Source organism: Apteryx mantelli, chromosome 3 (assembly GCF_036417845.1).
Source record: "Apteryx mantelli isolate bAptMan1 chromosome 3, bAptMan1.hap1, whole genome shotgun sequence".
Lineage (NCBI taxonomy): Eukaryota > Metazoa > Chordata > Aves > Apterygiformes > Apterygidae > Apteryx > Apteryx mantelli.
In genome coordinates this window covers 116,405,058-116,421,788 of record NC_089980.1, presented here as the reverse complement: position 1 = coordinate 116,421,788, position 16,731 = coordinate 116,405,058, and the positions used below count along the sequence as shown (strand labels likewise).

The 16,731-nt window shown below is 38.3% G+C and overlaps 1 protein-coding gene across 1 annotated transcript in view; it reads left to right on the top strand.

Annotated features, from left to right (window-relative positions):
• Positions 1-16,731, top strand: part of DLGAP2 (DLG associated protein 2) — a 467,774-nt gene that overhangs the window by 387,590 nt on the left and 63,453 nt on the right. The window contains exon 6 of the mRNA XM_067294229.1: positions 9,597-9,808. Within this exon, the coding sequence (XP_067150330.1) occupies positions 9,597-9,808 (212 nt within the window). The remainder of the gene's footprint in view (positions 1-9,596; positions 9,809-16,731) is intronic.

Sequence of the window (16,731 nt, the reverse complement as noted above, 5' to 3'; positions counted from 1 at the left end):
CTTGCCATGTTTTCTCTATTTGAAACAGTAGCTAATAGATAACTTGCCAAGAAATGAACTTTTTTTTGTCTCACTTCTTTTGTCGTACATTATTAGGGAATATACAGCAGGAATCCCACAAATTAAACTTTATGATACATAAAAGTCTTGCATCCTGCAGATAGTTTTTTTCTATATGCATATCAACACCATTTGTACATCATGCAGTCCAGAAAAAGGGAAGTGACAGAAGAAATGCAGATATATTCATGACAGAAGAAATGCAGATATGCAGTCCTGCAGCTCTTCAGGGAGGGTTAGTTTCCAGTAAGTTTTTACTCAGTCCTGCTTAATGTCTGACAAAACTACAGCAACAAAATGAAAGACCTTTCCTTTCTTGTTCCTGGGGCCAGTGTTTTTCAAAGCACATGGAGAACAGATAATACATAACCAGCTATAAATTCTAGAGAAATGTAATTTTGCCTGTTGAAATAGCTTTCATTCCTGTCCCCTCCAAATATTCACAAACATGATTCACAGCTTAAAATATTAATTGTCATAAAATCATCTTAGAGCTTTTGCCTTTTCTGTAGTTTTTCTTTACTGTGCTGTGCAGATACCAGGCTCCACCCACTCTGCAAATGTTTTCCAGGCAATTCAGCCTGCTTTTCCTAAAAATAGCTGCCAAGGAAACTTGTAGCCAGCTTCAGTTGCTGATGTTGTGGTCCCCTGGGCTTTGTCTGCTGCCCTGTCATTCAGGCAGTCCAGCTGGCAGATATATTCCTGGCTCCCCTTTGCCTATAATGACAAGCTGGACTCCAGTCTAGCTCTTTGGCCCTTTGATGCTTGGCTTTGACAGAACTCACATTATAATTCAATTCATTCCACTTATGGAGAAAGGTATGGAGTAAAGGCAACTACAGGCTGGCCCACCAGCACAGGGAGAAAGAAGATAAATTCTGGTTGCTTGACTGTGGCAGATTAATTGGCAGGAATGCTGCATTTTGTGGCAAGTGTGAGAAGTTCCAAGTTTTGGTCTTTAATAGTTATGTGAATCTCCATCATCAAAAAACTTGCTACCTTAGTTTACGTCTATACTAGAAAGTTGAATAATGGCAGTAAAAGTTCCTTGGCACTGGATCCTTATCCTCTATATTGTTGTGTTGTTCGACCTCTCTATGGCATTATTTTGATCCAAGGCAACTAGTATTTCCCTAAGCAATTCCTGCGTGCAGTTCAGGACTTATAACAGGCCAGGGACCATTCCTAGCGCTCATGCTGTTCTGGAAGCAGGGAGCTCAATAGCATGGATGCAGGGTGTTGCAGGCCAGTTGGCCTCCAGGCAAGACAATGGGTCTTTGTTTACTAATGTACACATAGCCTTAGAGTAATTATCATACCATTTTTATCCTTACAAAAGCCTCACAAGCTAGAGAAGCACAATTAGCCTTATTTCACACACAGGAATTAAGGCACAGCCTAAGCTATGATTACATTGCTGCCCAATGGAGTGGGGCTGCCCTCCCTGGCCTTGTGTTGCCATTCCCTCTCTTTCGCTAGCATGGACGATCGTTCAGCGGCACAGTGAGTTGGAGCAGCACACCACACACTGAAAACTTATCTGCGTTGTGTTTTTGGAGTTATTTTTCGGGCAGCTACATGAAATTATCTGAGTCTGTAAAGTAATCTGAAATTGATAGAAAAGATGAATATTATTTAAGGAAAACTTGGCCCACTTAAGTTGATGGTAGCATTTTTTTTTTTGAGTTGGCTTAAGCTGACTGTGAAGCAGCATCCTGAGTCGCTTACCCAAGGAAACCAGCAGCAGATGAGAATCAGGGTTCCTAGGTTAAATCCCCCCAGATTTTGTGTCTTGGATTGATAGGCTACATTCTCATTTAAGGGTAGGCCAAGCCCTTCCTTTAATCCAGACCCATCTCATCTCAAAATTCCACCACAAGATCTTGGTGAGCCCCAGGCTTGGCAGAGAAAAATCACTTCTAGTGTGAACAACCCCCCCACTGCCATCTGACCACACCTTGCTTCACCGTGTCGGAGATGCGGCACATGCTTTGCCCGGGGGCACCCAGCAGCAGTGCAAGGGCTGTGCAGGTGGCTGAACTGCGAGTGTCCTTGCGCACAGTATGCATACACGTGGCTCCTGAGACAGGCACTTGGTCCACACTCCTCCAAATGATATAAATGTAGCCAGAGTCCTCACAACCCTGTTTACACTATTTAGCCGTCCTTGCATTATTATTTGCAGTTTCTGGAGAATCAGTTAGGAAATGCAGTGATGGTTCATGTTTTTGAGTTCATCACTGCTAAGATAAGGATTAGAAAGCATTACTTCAAAAAAAACCGAAACACTGTTATGCAGAAAATACAAAAGCGGTGACTAAGCAATCCTGAGTACATTGGATGTAAGTCTTCTTCGCATCAAGAATCAGTTAGTGCAGCTTTGCTTGGGGCTGCACATGAAAAACATCTAATAAAATCAGCTAGTAAAGAATGCTTCTACTGGTTTGCCTCATCAGACATCTTCCAGCTGGAATATGATGTTTGTGCTTTATGATCTTCATGGATGTACGGTCCATTTCCAAGTGCAATTCAAGGTGTTGTTTTCAACCGGGTGTAAAGCATAAAGTATTTGGGATCTATCTGACTTTCTTCCTCTTCTTCTGATAGTATGGCTGTTCAGATCAAAGCCTAGAGAGAATCACTGGCAAAACAAAGGTGTCTCTTCCTTTCTTGGATTAATTCCTGGCTTGATGGACAGTGTCGGCTGACTTTCAGCGAATGTTGCAAGAACTCTCTGTGCTTCTGATCTGTCAAGGAATTCAGGGAGAGGGGGTGGCATGTGAAAATTAAAGTTAATTAAAAGGAATGGCATAGTTAGTGGTGAGGAGGAGTCCCTGACGTATTTTGTAGAGATTTTTAAATAGTTTTCATTGTATAATTCACATTCTTTGAACAGTGAATCAGCACATAAAAAAGTCAGAAAAACTACATAAAAATGTGCACTAGGAATGAGGTTGAGAGGGGCACAAGGTTAGCTACTGAGGAAGCAAGGGTTTTATTTATAGATGCTGCACTGTTCTCTTCTGCAAAAGAAGACCAATAGGGTCTAGAGTAACTGGGCTAGAGTCTACAGCCTGTATATGGTGGAATGTAATTAGAGGGCCTGATTCTAAAATTTGTGTGGCAATAAAATTCTTTACTTTGATTCAGAAAGGAGGAAAAATTATATTTCCTTCAAATATGGATGCAAGAAAATTTCAAGTACAAAGTCAAGTATCAAAGGAAAATGCAATTTTGAGCCCTTTCTATTTTGTGGTAAATATTTCATACACTAGTGGCACCTCACAACAGTCTTGAACATGCTGTCCACTCAAGGGAAAGGGTAAATAAACAAATATGTTCTAATGTAGCATAGAGTTACAATTTTTTTAGTGCAAAAAGGGAATGTTGTTTAGAGGCTTACTAAAATGGTGACTGAGAATTCCCGCTCCCCTCCACACACAAACCAAAACCAGAGTCCTTAAGACACAAAAAAGCATAAAGAAATAAACTAATATTCAGAAAAGAAATAACTAGCAAGAACAAGGTGGTGAGATTTAGTTTTGGAAGAACCATCAATTGGCCTCTTGGTACCTCTCCTCCCCCATTTAATTTAATAGCCTATAGCCTATGTGGTTTCTTTGGGTTTGGATAAGGCTACTACCACTCCAGAAGAAACTCTGGGAGAAAGATTGCAAGGTAGTCTTCTTCAACTTTAGAGGAAAATTCTGCTAACAGGTCAGTGTTTCACTCTCACTCTTCTTCAACAAAATTTTTGAAAACACAGGACATCCAGCTTCCACTTGCCAGTATAATATCAAGGAAAACTACCCTACTAAAAACCATTTTTGTCTTCCTTGCAAGATTGTCATCTATTTTCATCTACTTATGGCTGTGCACAAGGGCTTTTCTTCTAACGGTCCTTGAAGACGACCTGGTTCAAGGGAAAATCTCTTATCTACGCTTCAGGTTCTGTCCTCCTTTTTGGGGGTCATCTTCTCTTCCAGGCTGAGAAAGCATAAAATTACAACAATTATCTATCTACTACATAGTATTTCATATCTTGTCCTTCTTCATATCGATAGTCTAATTTCATGCACAGACAGGTTCAGCTTCTGGTAAAATGTGAAATTTATATTAATAAAATAAGATTTAGGTGATAATGAATATTTCAGTGCATTTTACATCTGCATGCTAATTAAATTTCACAGGACTCCTGTGAGGTAGGTAATATTCATTTTAACCTTTGAGAATGAGAAATATGAAGAAGTGATAGTCAGCTCCCTCAGCTAAAGCCGTATATTAAGAAGTATTTCAATTTAGCTAGTAAAGTGAGATGCCAGATCTTAAGCAGATCAGCACTTCAGTGGTAGAACACCTTTGAAACTCTGGGAGTTTGGAACAAATGTCATAGAAGCAGGTGGAACAACAGGAGCAGACCTGTTTTGAAATGCCAGTAGCAATTTCTGGATTGATTTCTTTGGCTAAATCCTAAATTGAGATCCAAAAACTTGAATTATCAGTAGTCCAAGTCCAGAGAAATGAAAATTTCATTGGTTCTTCTGGTTTTGACATGAGTATTTTTTAGATAGGTTGCATACTCATACCATTGAGCTTTAAATATCTAACACTAGTGCCTGAATGGGAGCCTAGATTATCTGTCTCTGATTAGATATAATGAAAAACTTTTTTACCATTAGCATTTACCTGAAATAGGTTGCCCAGAGAGGAGTCTCCATCCTTGGAGATATTCAAAACCCAGCCGGATGTGGCCCTGGGCAACCTGCTGTAGCAGGAAGCTGGACTAAAGACTTCCCTGCTTGAGCAAGAGACTGGACTAGAGACCTCTGGGGTCCCTTTCAACCTCAGTGATTCCGTGATTCCAAGTTTGCACCTCAGGTTTGGTGATGTGAATTCATCCCCCTTCTCCCCAATGATATGTTTCTGCTTATGTGCAGAATTTGTGTAATGTGACAGGCTGGGGACAGACCAATGGCTGAAGTCCAGTCAGGGGTCAGAAATTAGGCATTTTTCTGCCCTTTTAACCTGACAGGCCTAATCTGAGCAACCAAGACACACCGACAGCAAGGGCTACAAGGGTAGTAACCTTTCTTCTAAAACAGAGAAATGTTTCTAAGTAACCAAAAAGTGTCTAGAATACTCACTGTGAAGATTCAAATTCAATTTCTTCCTTAGCCTGCATGAGTTCACACCTGTATCTTCTCAATTCCTCAGAGCATCCTGAGCATCAGGTTATAAGGCATTTGGAGTGAAGGCACTTCTTTCCTTGTTAAATTTCTCCATGAGTTTTATCCAAATGCTGTTCATATAAAATTCATGGGCAGTCTTTGGCCCAGGTACTATAACAAATGCCCCTTCTTCCAGGTAAGTGCCTGGATCAGAAGGTTACAACAACACAACCTTACTTGTATGTGAAGTTCTTCTCTTCTAAGCAGCTCTCCCCAGCCCTCCCCCCAGGAATCTCTGAGTGTTTCGTGAAAAGGGGATGAGCTAAAAAAAAAGAGGAGGAGAGCACACAAGCTTATGTGTCAAGCCTAAGTCTTTTGCTTCCTGAGCACTCTAACCATTATTATTTAGAAGGAGGGCATTGAGGTCTTCAACTTCTGTAGCACTTTTGTCCTAGAAGCAAAGAATAAAGCCTGCTCCATTCTTTGAAAAGACCATGGTCTCAGGCTATGAATGGTGAAAGGCAGAAGGCCTTTCCTGCCACCTGTTATCAAATACAGTAAGCCCCAGAAAGGAGAAGGATTTTAGACTTGTCTTCATGCTCAGCTTTTTGGCTGGCTAGCTAAAGGGAGCTCTTTACTTCCTTTTGGATCCTATTCTGCAGGAGCTAGCTCTCCTTAATGCCTTTTATGGGGAAATTTAGGCTCCTACCTAAGGTTGTGGAGTTCACTCCAGGGATCAGCTGCATAAAATGTAGTAAGGTAAGTTTTAGGTACTAGGTGGTTTATTAAATCTGTCCCTAAGTAACTAATCTAAGATATCATAGTGAATGAGTACCAGAACAATTTTAAAAAGTACCAGAACAACTGAGAAACCTCAAATTTCCTGAACCTGCTGGTGCCTCACAGCAATAATGCATTAAATTTGTGAAAGAGACTCATCATTTCTGTAGTAGTTATAACCAAATCAGCAGCTGATGACAGAATTAAATGAAAATATCTAGACCTTGTCAGCTCGTTGTTCTTACAAAAGGAAATTCATATGGTAATATGCAGTCTAACTCCTCTGTGGATAAAAACTGCATATACAAGGATTCATGCTAACATGTAAAACAGGAGGAAGGCTTTTTTAGAAATTATAAATATCAGCACTCATCACTATACACAAGTAGGTAATTAGAGTAATTATTCCCAATTAGCAGTTGCAAACCCTGCAGATGGGAATTTCAGGGACTGCGAACTATTGTAAGAAAGCATTTCTGCAATCTGTGAAGCCCTTTTCATGTTTTGGGATATATATATTTAATGACCCTCATACTTTCTGTAAAATATTTTTGTTAACATTTCAAAATAAAGAAAAATCTTTCTGTGCACTATTATACCCTTTTGCTTTTCTTTAAGGCTATATTGGGATCTGAGATAGCCTGGATTTGAAAAGATTTTTCCAAGCATTTAACCTCTCAGCTAAAGTAAATGATGAGCCAGTGCTGACTGAATTGGGACTCAAATTTTGCTGTTATTCTTAATCCATGAGGGAAAAAAAATGCAGGGGTCTTTTGAAGACAGTAGAAAGACTCCAAGCTTTTTCCTAGGCCCTGCATAAAATCTTCTGAGAGAAAATGTTGTGAAACTTCAGTGCTAGGCTTCAGAAGATTTTCCCTGTGTTCATTGTGTTCTGCTCCTTTGAATGGCTCAAGGTTAACAAAAAATATACATATTGTTATTGTAAACAACTTTTTTTTCAATCATAAAGTCTTTTATGATTGTCAACAAGTTACTCTGATTAGAAAAGGGATAAAAGCGTTCTTGGTGCATTTATGTGGTTTGGGGCTTATTTATTTTTTAGCTTTCTTTGGAATTCATTTAACTTATGAATTGAGGAAGTGAAAGAAATTCAATCAACAAAAGCAGTGAGGTATATAGCTGGAAGATTTGTTCTCATAAACTTCTTTATCACAGTAAAAAAGCCTTTATTTTTTAGACACTTTAATGTGAAAATCAGCAATTCCTATCTTTAAAAATAAGATTTCAAGTTCAAGTTACAATTAAGCCTGTGTTTACTTACTTAGATCCAAATCATTATTTAGCTATGTGAACATGGAATATCAGACAAAAGAAAGTTGAGAAACTAAGTTTTTTGTATTTGAGTAAATATAAAGTTATTGATCAATGTCTTTTCAAACTTTCTATGTGATATCTTTAAGCTAAAATGAATGAGAGAAATTTCAAGCCAAAATAATTTTTCTTTGAAAAAGCTATAGGTTTTTGAAAAAGAATATTAAGAATGAATGTAATAATTCATTTTTAATACAGAAAATTGAACCATATAGCTTGCAGTGGGCACATCTATATGCCAATAAATGCTTTTTCAGCATTTGGTTCTTGTTGTTAGCTATGCTTACATCCAAGTAATAAAGAAGAATAAAAAGTGAGAGCATGTTTGTATAGTATCGATTCATTTTTCTTAATATAGCACGCTAATTCAGATTTTCACAGTTAACAGTATTGCCAGCTGTGGGTAATAAAGCTTAAGAAAATACATTTATTTTGTTTATTATAGGAGTCTGGCTATTACAACTGTTGTTACACATAGATATTTTTTAGTTTTTCCAGAATCTCAGAAATCCTTCCTCCAACATAAATTTCATACATAGTGGGTCTTAGGAAGAAATGAAGATGATATATTACATTTACAGGCTTCAAGTTTGGGAAAATATTTCATGTTCCCTTTCCAATCACCATCCAAAGCAGAATAATATTAAGGGTTTGTTTCTTTGCATGATCTAAACCATATTCTGTTTAGATTCAGTCCTATTACTTTATATACGAATATAATTCATAATTTTTCTGAGATATTTCTTTCCAACATTTTTCTAATCTTCATCTCTTCTTTTCTGACTTCATCTTCAGTCTCTCTTTTTCTCTGCTGAGTTTGTTACTTTAATTTAATATCTCTGTCTTTACTTGTTTCCCCCTCTTTTAAAATTTCATTTCCACGTGGATCCCTTTTTGGAACTCAAAGCACCATGTCTGTTCACCTAGTGCATGGCTAATTCATGTGTCTTGTAAGGGCAGTAGAGATGACAGGGAGAATGTGACAGGGAGAGTAATTTAAATCTAGCCTCCAAGCCTGATGAAATCAGTGGGAGCATTTCCGTCTGTTCCTCAGAGAACTCTGTTTGTAGAAAGTCTCAAATATGTTTGACTTAAAGTCTTGATCTGACATCCTACTTTGCAAAAACTCCTTAATATATTGCTTAACTTGAAGTCCTGATTTATAGTATATTGGTAAATAATGTCATTGTTCTGTGTAATATATTATAAGTCATTATGCTGATAAAGGACTTGATGCTACCAAGTGCATCAGCCCTGGTCCACCAAAGCATTTAATCACATCCTTCTTTTTAACCACAAGTCATTACAATGGATTTCAGTGAGTTGCCTATACACTTCAAGAAAATGCTTAAGTGCATTTCTGGATTAGGACCAGAGCATTTAGCACCTTGGAAGATTAAACAAAAAGCAAAGAATCTGTAACACTGACAGAGACAGGCTTGCTGAGAGTTTCCCCAGGAGTCTTAAAACAAGGCTGATTTTGCTGTGGATTGGAAATTCTACTCCTACTCAGTTCTCTGCCAGTTTGTGGTACAGACAGATATCCACCAGCTATGGATTGTCTGGTCACCAGACTTACTATTTGAAAAAGCACCTCAACTGTATGAAAACAGCCTCGGCTATACAGAATTAATAATTAACTGTCTACATTCCTGATATGTTACAGCTTCTATGAAGTATTTTGCTGTTTCTAAATAAGAAAAAATGACAAATTACCACATTTGCCTTTTTTCACAGAAGTTTGCCCTAACTCAGAATTCCATCCGTTTATGCCAAAATCACAGCTTAATTTTAATTAAATACTTCATTCCTCTTTCTGAAAAAATGCCAAAGTCCCATGTAAGGAGAGTGGGTAAAATATTCAAAAGTGCTCAGCTTTCAATAAGTTTTAGGTCTGAAATACATGATCAACTTACTGTTCATTCGCTTAAAATCTGTGTGGAAGCTTTTAACAGAGGTTAAGTTAAGCCATTTACCGCAATTTAGAGCATCTGTACAGATAGTTACTGCAGCTCAGCTGACAAGCAGTGACTTGATTGTTCTTTAGGTTCTAACATTTATAAACTGCTCCTGAAACTGGGATTAAGATTTCCAGATCATTTGGAGACTTTAGAAATGTTCTTCCTAAGTGCTTTGTTTCTGATGTACAAAAAATTCACATAATTTATCTTTGTAAAATGAAAAGTTGAAGCAAGTATTTCAGTATATGGAAAGAATAATGCACATTTTGCATGTGTGCTTGATGCTCTCCATTAGGTGCCTCAGGATGAATGGGGAGGATACCCTGCTGGTGGGAAAGATGAAGAAATCCCCTGCAGAAGAATGAGGAGTGGGAGCTATATTAAGGCCATGGGAGATGAAGAAAGTGGAGATTCTGATACTAGCCCCAAGACATCACCGAAAGTAGCAGTTCGACCAGAGTCGTTATTAAAATCCATTGGACAGAGACCACTGGGAGATCATCAAAAGTAAGCTTCACTATACCATGTCGTATGTCTTACTGAAGGCTGCAATGACTTGTGTCATTTTTCCATGTGTTTTATTGATAGCGATCAGTATTCACAAGAAAATATAATACCGTAGTTAAAAAGCTAACTTAAGTGTCTCATCATTTCATTTTAAATTAGATTGATTACTGGATGAAAAATTGCCATCTTCTTCTACCCTTATAACAAACCTGCTACTAAGAAAGCTTGTTATGTTTACTAAAGGAAATATATCCATCTTTGTATCCAAACTTTAACATTCTGAATATTACCTCTAGAAGGATTTTTTGGTATTGTAATCCTTTGTTATTTTGTATCTTTCTCTGAAATAGAAAATACATGCTTTTTTACAGTAGATAAAATAGCAAATATGTATCATATATATGGTATCTTACACCGTATTTATTAGTATGATACTTTCCCTACGTACCAGCTATACTGTATCATACTCATGTAAACACATTGTGGAGGGTTGTGTTTGATTGATTTGTGTGTATTCATAACAGCTACAATATGGCCTATCAAATAACTAACACATATTTTAAAATTATAGGAAAGTATGTATTTATGTATGTTTTCCAATAGATCTTTATTTCTCTCTCCTTTTTATCCTTTCAATATACCACTTTATAACAAAACTGTAAGTATATTTTTGAAGACAATTTCAAAGTTGTAGCCTGGTTTCAAATCTGAGCTTCTATTAATGTGACTGGGTGTTTCTCACAGCTTAGAAAATTGATCTTTTTGCCTGAGAGAAATGCATAAAATGAAGAAATTAAGAGTGAAACTTTTGATCAAAGGTTGCTTATTGTTCTGTAGGTAATACCATGCATAGTGTACCATAGTGACTCACCCTTTCATAAAACAAAACAAAGCAAAACAGAAACCTTAGGCAAAAATTCCTTTGACTTAATTAAATTGAATTATTTAGCTTGCAAACTGGAAGAAAAACTTTCACTATTACTGAAGCAAACAGTTAACTACATTGTTTTGTCTAGCTTGCTCAGGCAACTCTGTAGGCTCAATTCTGATGAATGAACATAGGCATCTGTACCATGGGATGCTGGAGATGCTGAAATCTTAATTTCAAGACATCATGAAACAAGACTGACAGGTTTCTCCTCTGGTTTGGCAACTAAAATCCAGATAGGAAACCTTACAGCATCTCGGATGGTGCCAAAGGCCTATGTTTAGGCAACAGAATCAAGTTCTGTGCGAGTATAAAGGCTTTGCTATAAAATTATTTCAAAAGCTAAAACCATGGCCTAGAACATAAGTATTGTTGTCAGCCCCATGGGTGGTAGAAGGACTGATTTTCAAAGATGGAAAAACAAGCTCATAAAGAAAGTGGTTGCAGGCAACATTCATATTTGTTGTATCTGGGCTGAATTTCAGGTTTAAGGCATGCCTGGCTGCATCAACTGGTTCAGTAAGAATCTGTGAAAGTACCAGGGAAACAAAGAAGGAGATGAATTTTCAGGTCATAAGTATTTGAGGTGGGAGTAAAGGTCCCTCAGGATGAAGAGTACATAACTTCTCAGCAATGGTGAAGGCGTATTTTGTGAATTCTTCAGTCCAAGATTTTCTTGCAAATGACTGTGAAAGCTGCTAGATATCAGGGAAAATGCCATTGCTTTATAAGAGAACCTCAATGAAATATTTAATGCATCTCTCTCCCACCAATTATTTGCTGAAGAGTCAGTGCCACCTTTGCTATTGTCCTGCCTGGTCTTGCAAAAGGGCAATTATCCTTGTGGAATAAAGCATGCTGGTGGACAGTGATCTAAGGTCTGTGGCTTGTTAAAAGAGTGGCCCATTTGAGGGGCATGGGAAAAGGAGAGTAGTCAGCTCTCTCAGGCTTTCATACATCAACCACCTAGTAAATTAAACATTGCCAGGGCACAGGTCTGAGCACTGAAATGTGGCCATGTTCCCTGTCAAGCTTTTGGAATGATCCCTGGCAAACTTGTCTGGGTCAACTAACAGTGTCCCAGGAGTGTCTGGGTATGTTCTGGGCATTGGTATAGGCCAAAAGGCAGTTCGGATGCAGCGTCTCTGTTTTGGAGGGTAAAGAGTTTAACGGTATGGATATGGCCAGACAATGCTAGTTGGCTTCAAGGCCAAAGACCAGGCCCTGGCACTGGTTAATGTATTTATATAGATGAAGCCACCGAGTCCAAGGAGAGTAGCAAGCACACCATCAGTTAGATCTCAAAGTATCAGGGGATGCCAACGTTAAGTAATGACTAAAGGGGAATGCCAAACATTCATTTGAGCATATCTCTGCAGTTTTAAATCTTACTGAATGTTCTGCACCTGTTGACAAAAATATTCCTATGTTGTCTTAAAGCTGGCACTCCTGTGTCAGCAAAACTACATATTGATATTGGTTGTCCTTTCAACAGATATAAGGTATGCCTTATATTACAACTGGTATAGAAGGCCTATATAAGGTACGAGGTATGCCTTTTACAGGTGAAAAGGCAATGGATCTGCTAGATCTAAGGGTGGGCAGATAGTTTGCCAGACAGCAGCTGAATTATGGGATCCAGCCCTAGACAAAATGTAAACACGAGAAAGCTGTCAGGGATGGACATACTTAGGAAATGTTATAACAGTCTAAGAAGAAAGTTCATCCAGAAACCAAAACAGTGAGAGTTATCACTAAATCCATGAGCTTCTTCAGTAGTAACTTGGTCTGGAGACAGTTTAATTGTGCAAGTATTTAGGCCAAATAAAATATATTTTATTCTATTCTTTGTCCTAGGCCACAGTAGGGCCCTCCAACAAGCTAAGGTTGGTAACAGTACAAATTTTCCAGTAAGTGTGATTCTGTGTGAGTGGCAGCTCTCAACACCTACCCTAGACCTCCCCAAGCCTATGAACTGATCTACTCAGGATCTAGAGACATGCATATTTAAACAAAGATATGTTCCAAAAGGAAAGTTTTTCTGATCTATTAAATGCTGAAGGCAGGTTAGTAGGTCAATATTAAATGGTGTGTCTTCTGTCAGTTTTCCATGTATTGCAAATATGCCATTCAATGTATATTTGTTAAGAACACCAGTGCAATGCTGATGCAATATAGTAGGATTGACAGCTGTGCCTGTTCATGGTCCCAAAGGATTCAACAGCATAGTTGCCACTAACTGCAGTCAGAACAGGAGGAAGTTTGTTGTAATATTGTGAAATATTATTAAGGGCTCTGTTGAGGATTTGTCGTAAACACTGCATTAGATAATTGAGCAGCCAGACTGTTGCTGACACGTATCTTTAAAATCCTGGTTCTTCTTTTAAATTCAGTGACAGTACCTTGAATCTGCCAGCTAGGCATACACATTACTTCCAGTGAACTTTAGGCAGAAATATGACAAATATTCTGGTTCATATATGTCCTTTCTACAAAATCTGCAAATTCCAGCAGCCCTTGTCATTATGTATCACTTTGGGCAAGAAGACAGAAAATTTCTTGTTTCACAAAAATTCACAGTGCTGATCCTAAACCTGTGTTTTCACCACAAGCCATCTCATCCCAGTACTACTCTGTCTCGCTGACAGATTTGTATGAAGGATATAGCAAAGGATTATGGTAATAGAGTTTTCTGTCCTCCTCCCGCACAGGTCAGTAATCCCTGTTACATGCTGAGTACCCTTTGTACCGCTGATCATGCTGCTGAGCCAGAAGCTAAGGTTTTGAACAGCATTCCTGCGTGTACAGCAGGACTGAATAGCATTTCTGGCAGGTATTATGAGAAATTACATAATTCAAGATGTCAGCTGCATTAACTGGCTTTTTAGCTTGTTTATCAGGGTGGAGAGAGCTAATACACGGAAATAAAATGATGCTTATACTCCCTTAGTCCTCTGCATGAATGGACAGTACAGCTCAGAACTGAGTTCTGAAAGAACACCAGTAAACCTGTAATACAAATATTGATTTTTTTCAGTGGTATAAAAAGATGCATAGGCTGCAATATGTATATATGTGGGCTTCATGAGAATAAGCATAGTTTTCTATCACAATCTTGAACAGCATAGAATGACAATTAAAAAGGCTTCACTTAACATTCAACAAACCTTTGATATGTTATATGCCTCTCCTCTGAGTTTTATCAGGCACCTTTGCAGAGTTGTTTTTTCAATTTAAGCCGTTTCTATTTTGAAAAAAGTAACTGGCCTCTATTTTTTGTTTCATGTTGTTCAAAAATGTTTCCTCAGCAAATTGAACATTAAAAAAATCATAAACAATAAAAATGCATATTCATATTTGAATAAATTATTGTATTTAACAACATACAAATAGGTATACGTAACTGATTTAACAGAACCATTTAAATTCTGAATTCATTCCTTTTAAGTAACTCTTGGAAAGGAGTATGTTTTAATACAAGTGGGAATAAGAAAGAAGTGCTGGGTCTGACCACTGCTGTTTATGCAAATGTTGGCAGGAGGACATGGACCCAAACTCTGACATCTGATCTCCACATCTGTGAAACCATTAGCACAGCTAGCATGATCCCTGGTCCACTTTCAGCCTAGGTCACCTGGCTCTCTGCTATGTAGCACCCAGACGTATTTCAGGGATTAGCCTGTTTAGTTGCAGCCACCCTTTCCATATGGTAAGAAAGTTATACTGTACAGGTCAGTCAGCCAAATGGTCAGAGAATGGACCTGGGTTATTTCTGAGTACAGGTACAGCCAAAGTGACTTAAATTTTGGTGGATTTTTCAAAAATTAAATGCATCTAGATATCTACATTTTACTCTCTGAAGATGAATATACTTTAAGTCTTTCTTTGTGAGTGCTGTTTCAAAAGAATAAGTAGGATGTTGCACTACTTACTATTATAACATCAGGTGAAAGACCAATGTAATCTATTATTATAAAATTGTGTTTGAGTGAAATATAATACAATAAAGCTTGCTGTTGGAGACAGAACAGATGCTTGAATCTGCTTCCAATCCAACTTTTTGCTTTCTAGAGATAGTGCCAGCACTCCCATTTGTTGTGGAAATTATCTTGACTCCCACTTATCAGGGGATAAAAAAAATATAAAACTTTTTTCGCAGAATCACAGAATGGTTGAAGTTGGAAGGGGCCTCTGGAGATCATCTAGTCCAATCTCCTTGCTTAAGTAGGGTCACCTAGACTTTGTTTTATGATTAGACACACAAAGTTTTTTGGATGTCAGATTTGGGATCCTATAGACAGATATAGGTCTTTCTGAGCTGAAATGCAAACCTTTTCAATTGTCCATTGTCTTCTGCTGGGATTGCAATTGAACTGTGTTGGAGCTGGTAGGTGCTTTCATTTGCGGTAAAGGTCAAAACAGCCTGGAAGAGACTGACCTACATGATCTATAAGGGTATCACTCCAACTGAGTAAAGTTATGTGCAAAGTGCTGTCTAGATTGAATGTCATTTCTCTGTATTTGTGACAAACAGCTAAAAGCTGGGCAAAACTGCCAAATATTCTGTGATCCTGAAAAGAAAGCTGAAAATAAAAAAGAGAATTTGGGGCTAGGTGATGGAACAAAATTTCTAACTATGACTGAAGACAATGTTTCAGTTATTTGATGCTTCCTGTATTCAGAAGATCATATACTGCTTATGTAAATGAACAGGATAGCACTGTAGAAAGAGCAAGTTCCATTATCAGTATCTCCTTTTTGAAGTGTCGTGAAAGACTCCGAAAACCACCTAACTATTGAATCAAAAGGGGTAACAGTGGCATTTAGCCCAGAGTTAAAACATTCTGTTTGAACCTATGCTGATTTCACTCATGCAAATGAATAATCGTGCTGTGCTGAAGTTTTCCATTATGCTCTGAAGTGACTCATGGGAAACTAGATGCTGAAAACATGAAGATGAAATAGGTTAAGCTACAATAAAATAAAAACAGCATCGGCAATGTGTACTTTTGTTTCCTGATCCTCTAATGGCAGACTTTACTGTGGCAGCTGGTACTCCAGATACCTTAAGTTTATGGCTGAGCAGGCAAAAAGGCATGTAAGCAGATAGATAGTATAAAAATGTAGTGTTTCAAATTGGAGAGAAATCTTTCATAATACAAGTGATATGGTGGACTAACACAGTACAGTATCAGTGATGCTTTGATTTGTCTTGAGTATATTCTCCATTTAAGTGTCTAGCAGATTTTGGCCTCTATATGGAAATGAGCGTCTTGAACTCTGAGTCATGTTCACTATACGAACAGCCGTATTCCCCTCAAATGTTTGTAACCTCCTCTGCATTGGATGTTATCAATGCCCATAGCACACCTGAAGAACTCAGTGTATGCCTACATTTCAGCTACTCTATTTCACAATCTGATATCTCAATGCAAAACCACTTCAATCAGTACTTTAAGCTAATATGCCTAAGTGTGACTTGAAATGGTTGAGCCACAAGTGCATCCTGGGCTTATGGTGAACCAAATTAATGCACTGATCTGAGTTAAAACTAACCTTTCGCCGCCTTCCCCTTTTCAGAATAAAAGCATCTCTCTGTGGCCATACTAACTTATCCTGACTTTAAAAATATGTGGACTATGGCCTAACACATATCTACATGTTCTGTTCTGCAGACTCTATAATAGCGATGGAAATGTTGCCAAAGGGCCAAAGCACACAGCAAGGGGATTTTCAGTGGTGCCCAGAGACAGGACGCGAGGCAACAGGCACAAACTGAAACACAGGCGGTTCCATCTGAACATGAAAAAAAACTTCTTTACTGTGAGGGTGACAGAGCACTGGAACAGGTTGCCCAGAGAGGTTGTGGAGTCTCCTTCTCTGGAGATATTCAAAACCTGCCTGGACGTGATCCTGTGCAATGTGATCTAGGTGACCCTGCTTGAGCAGGGGGTTTGGACTAGATGATCTCCAGAGGTCCCTTCCAACCTCAACC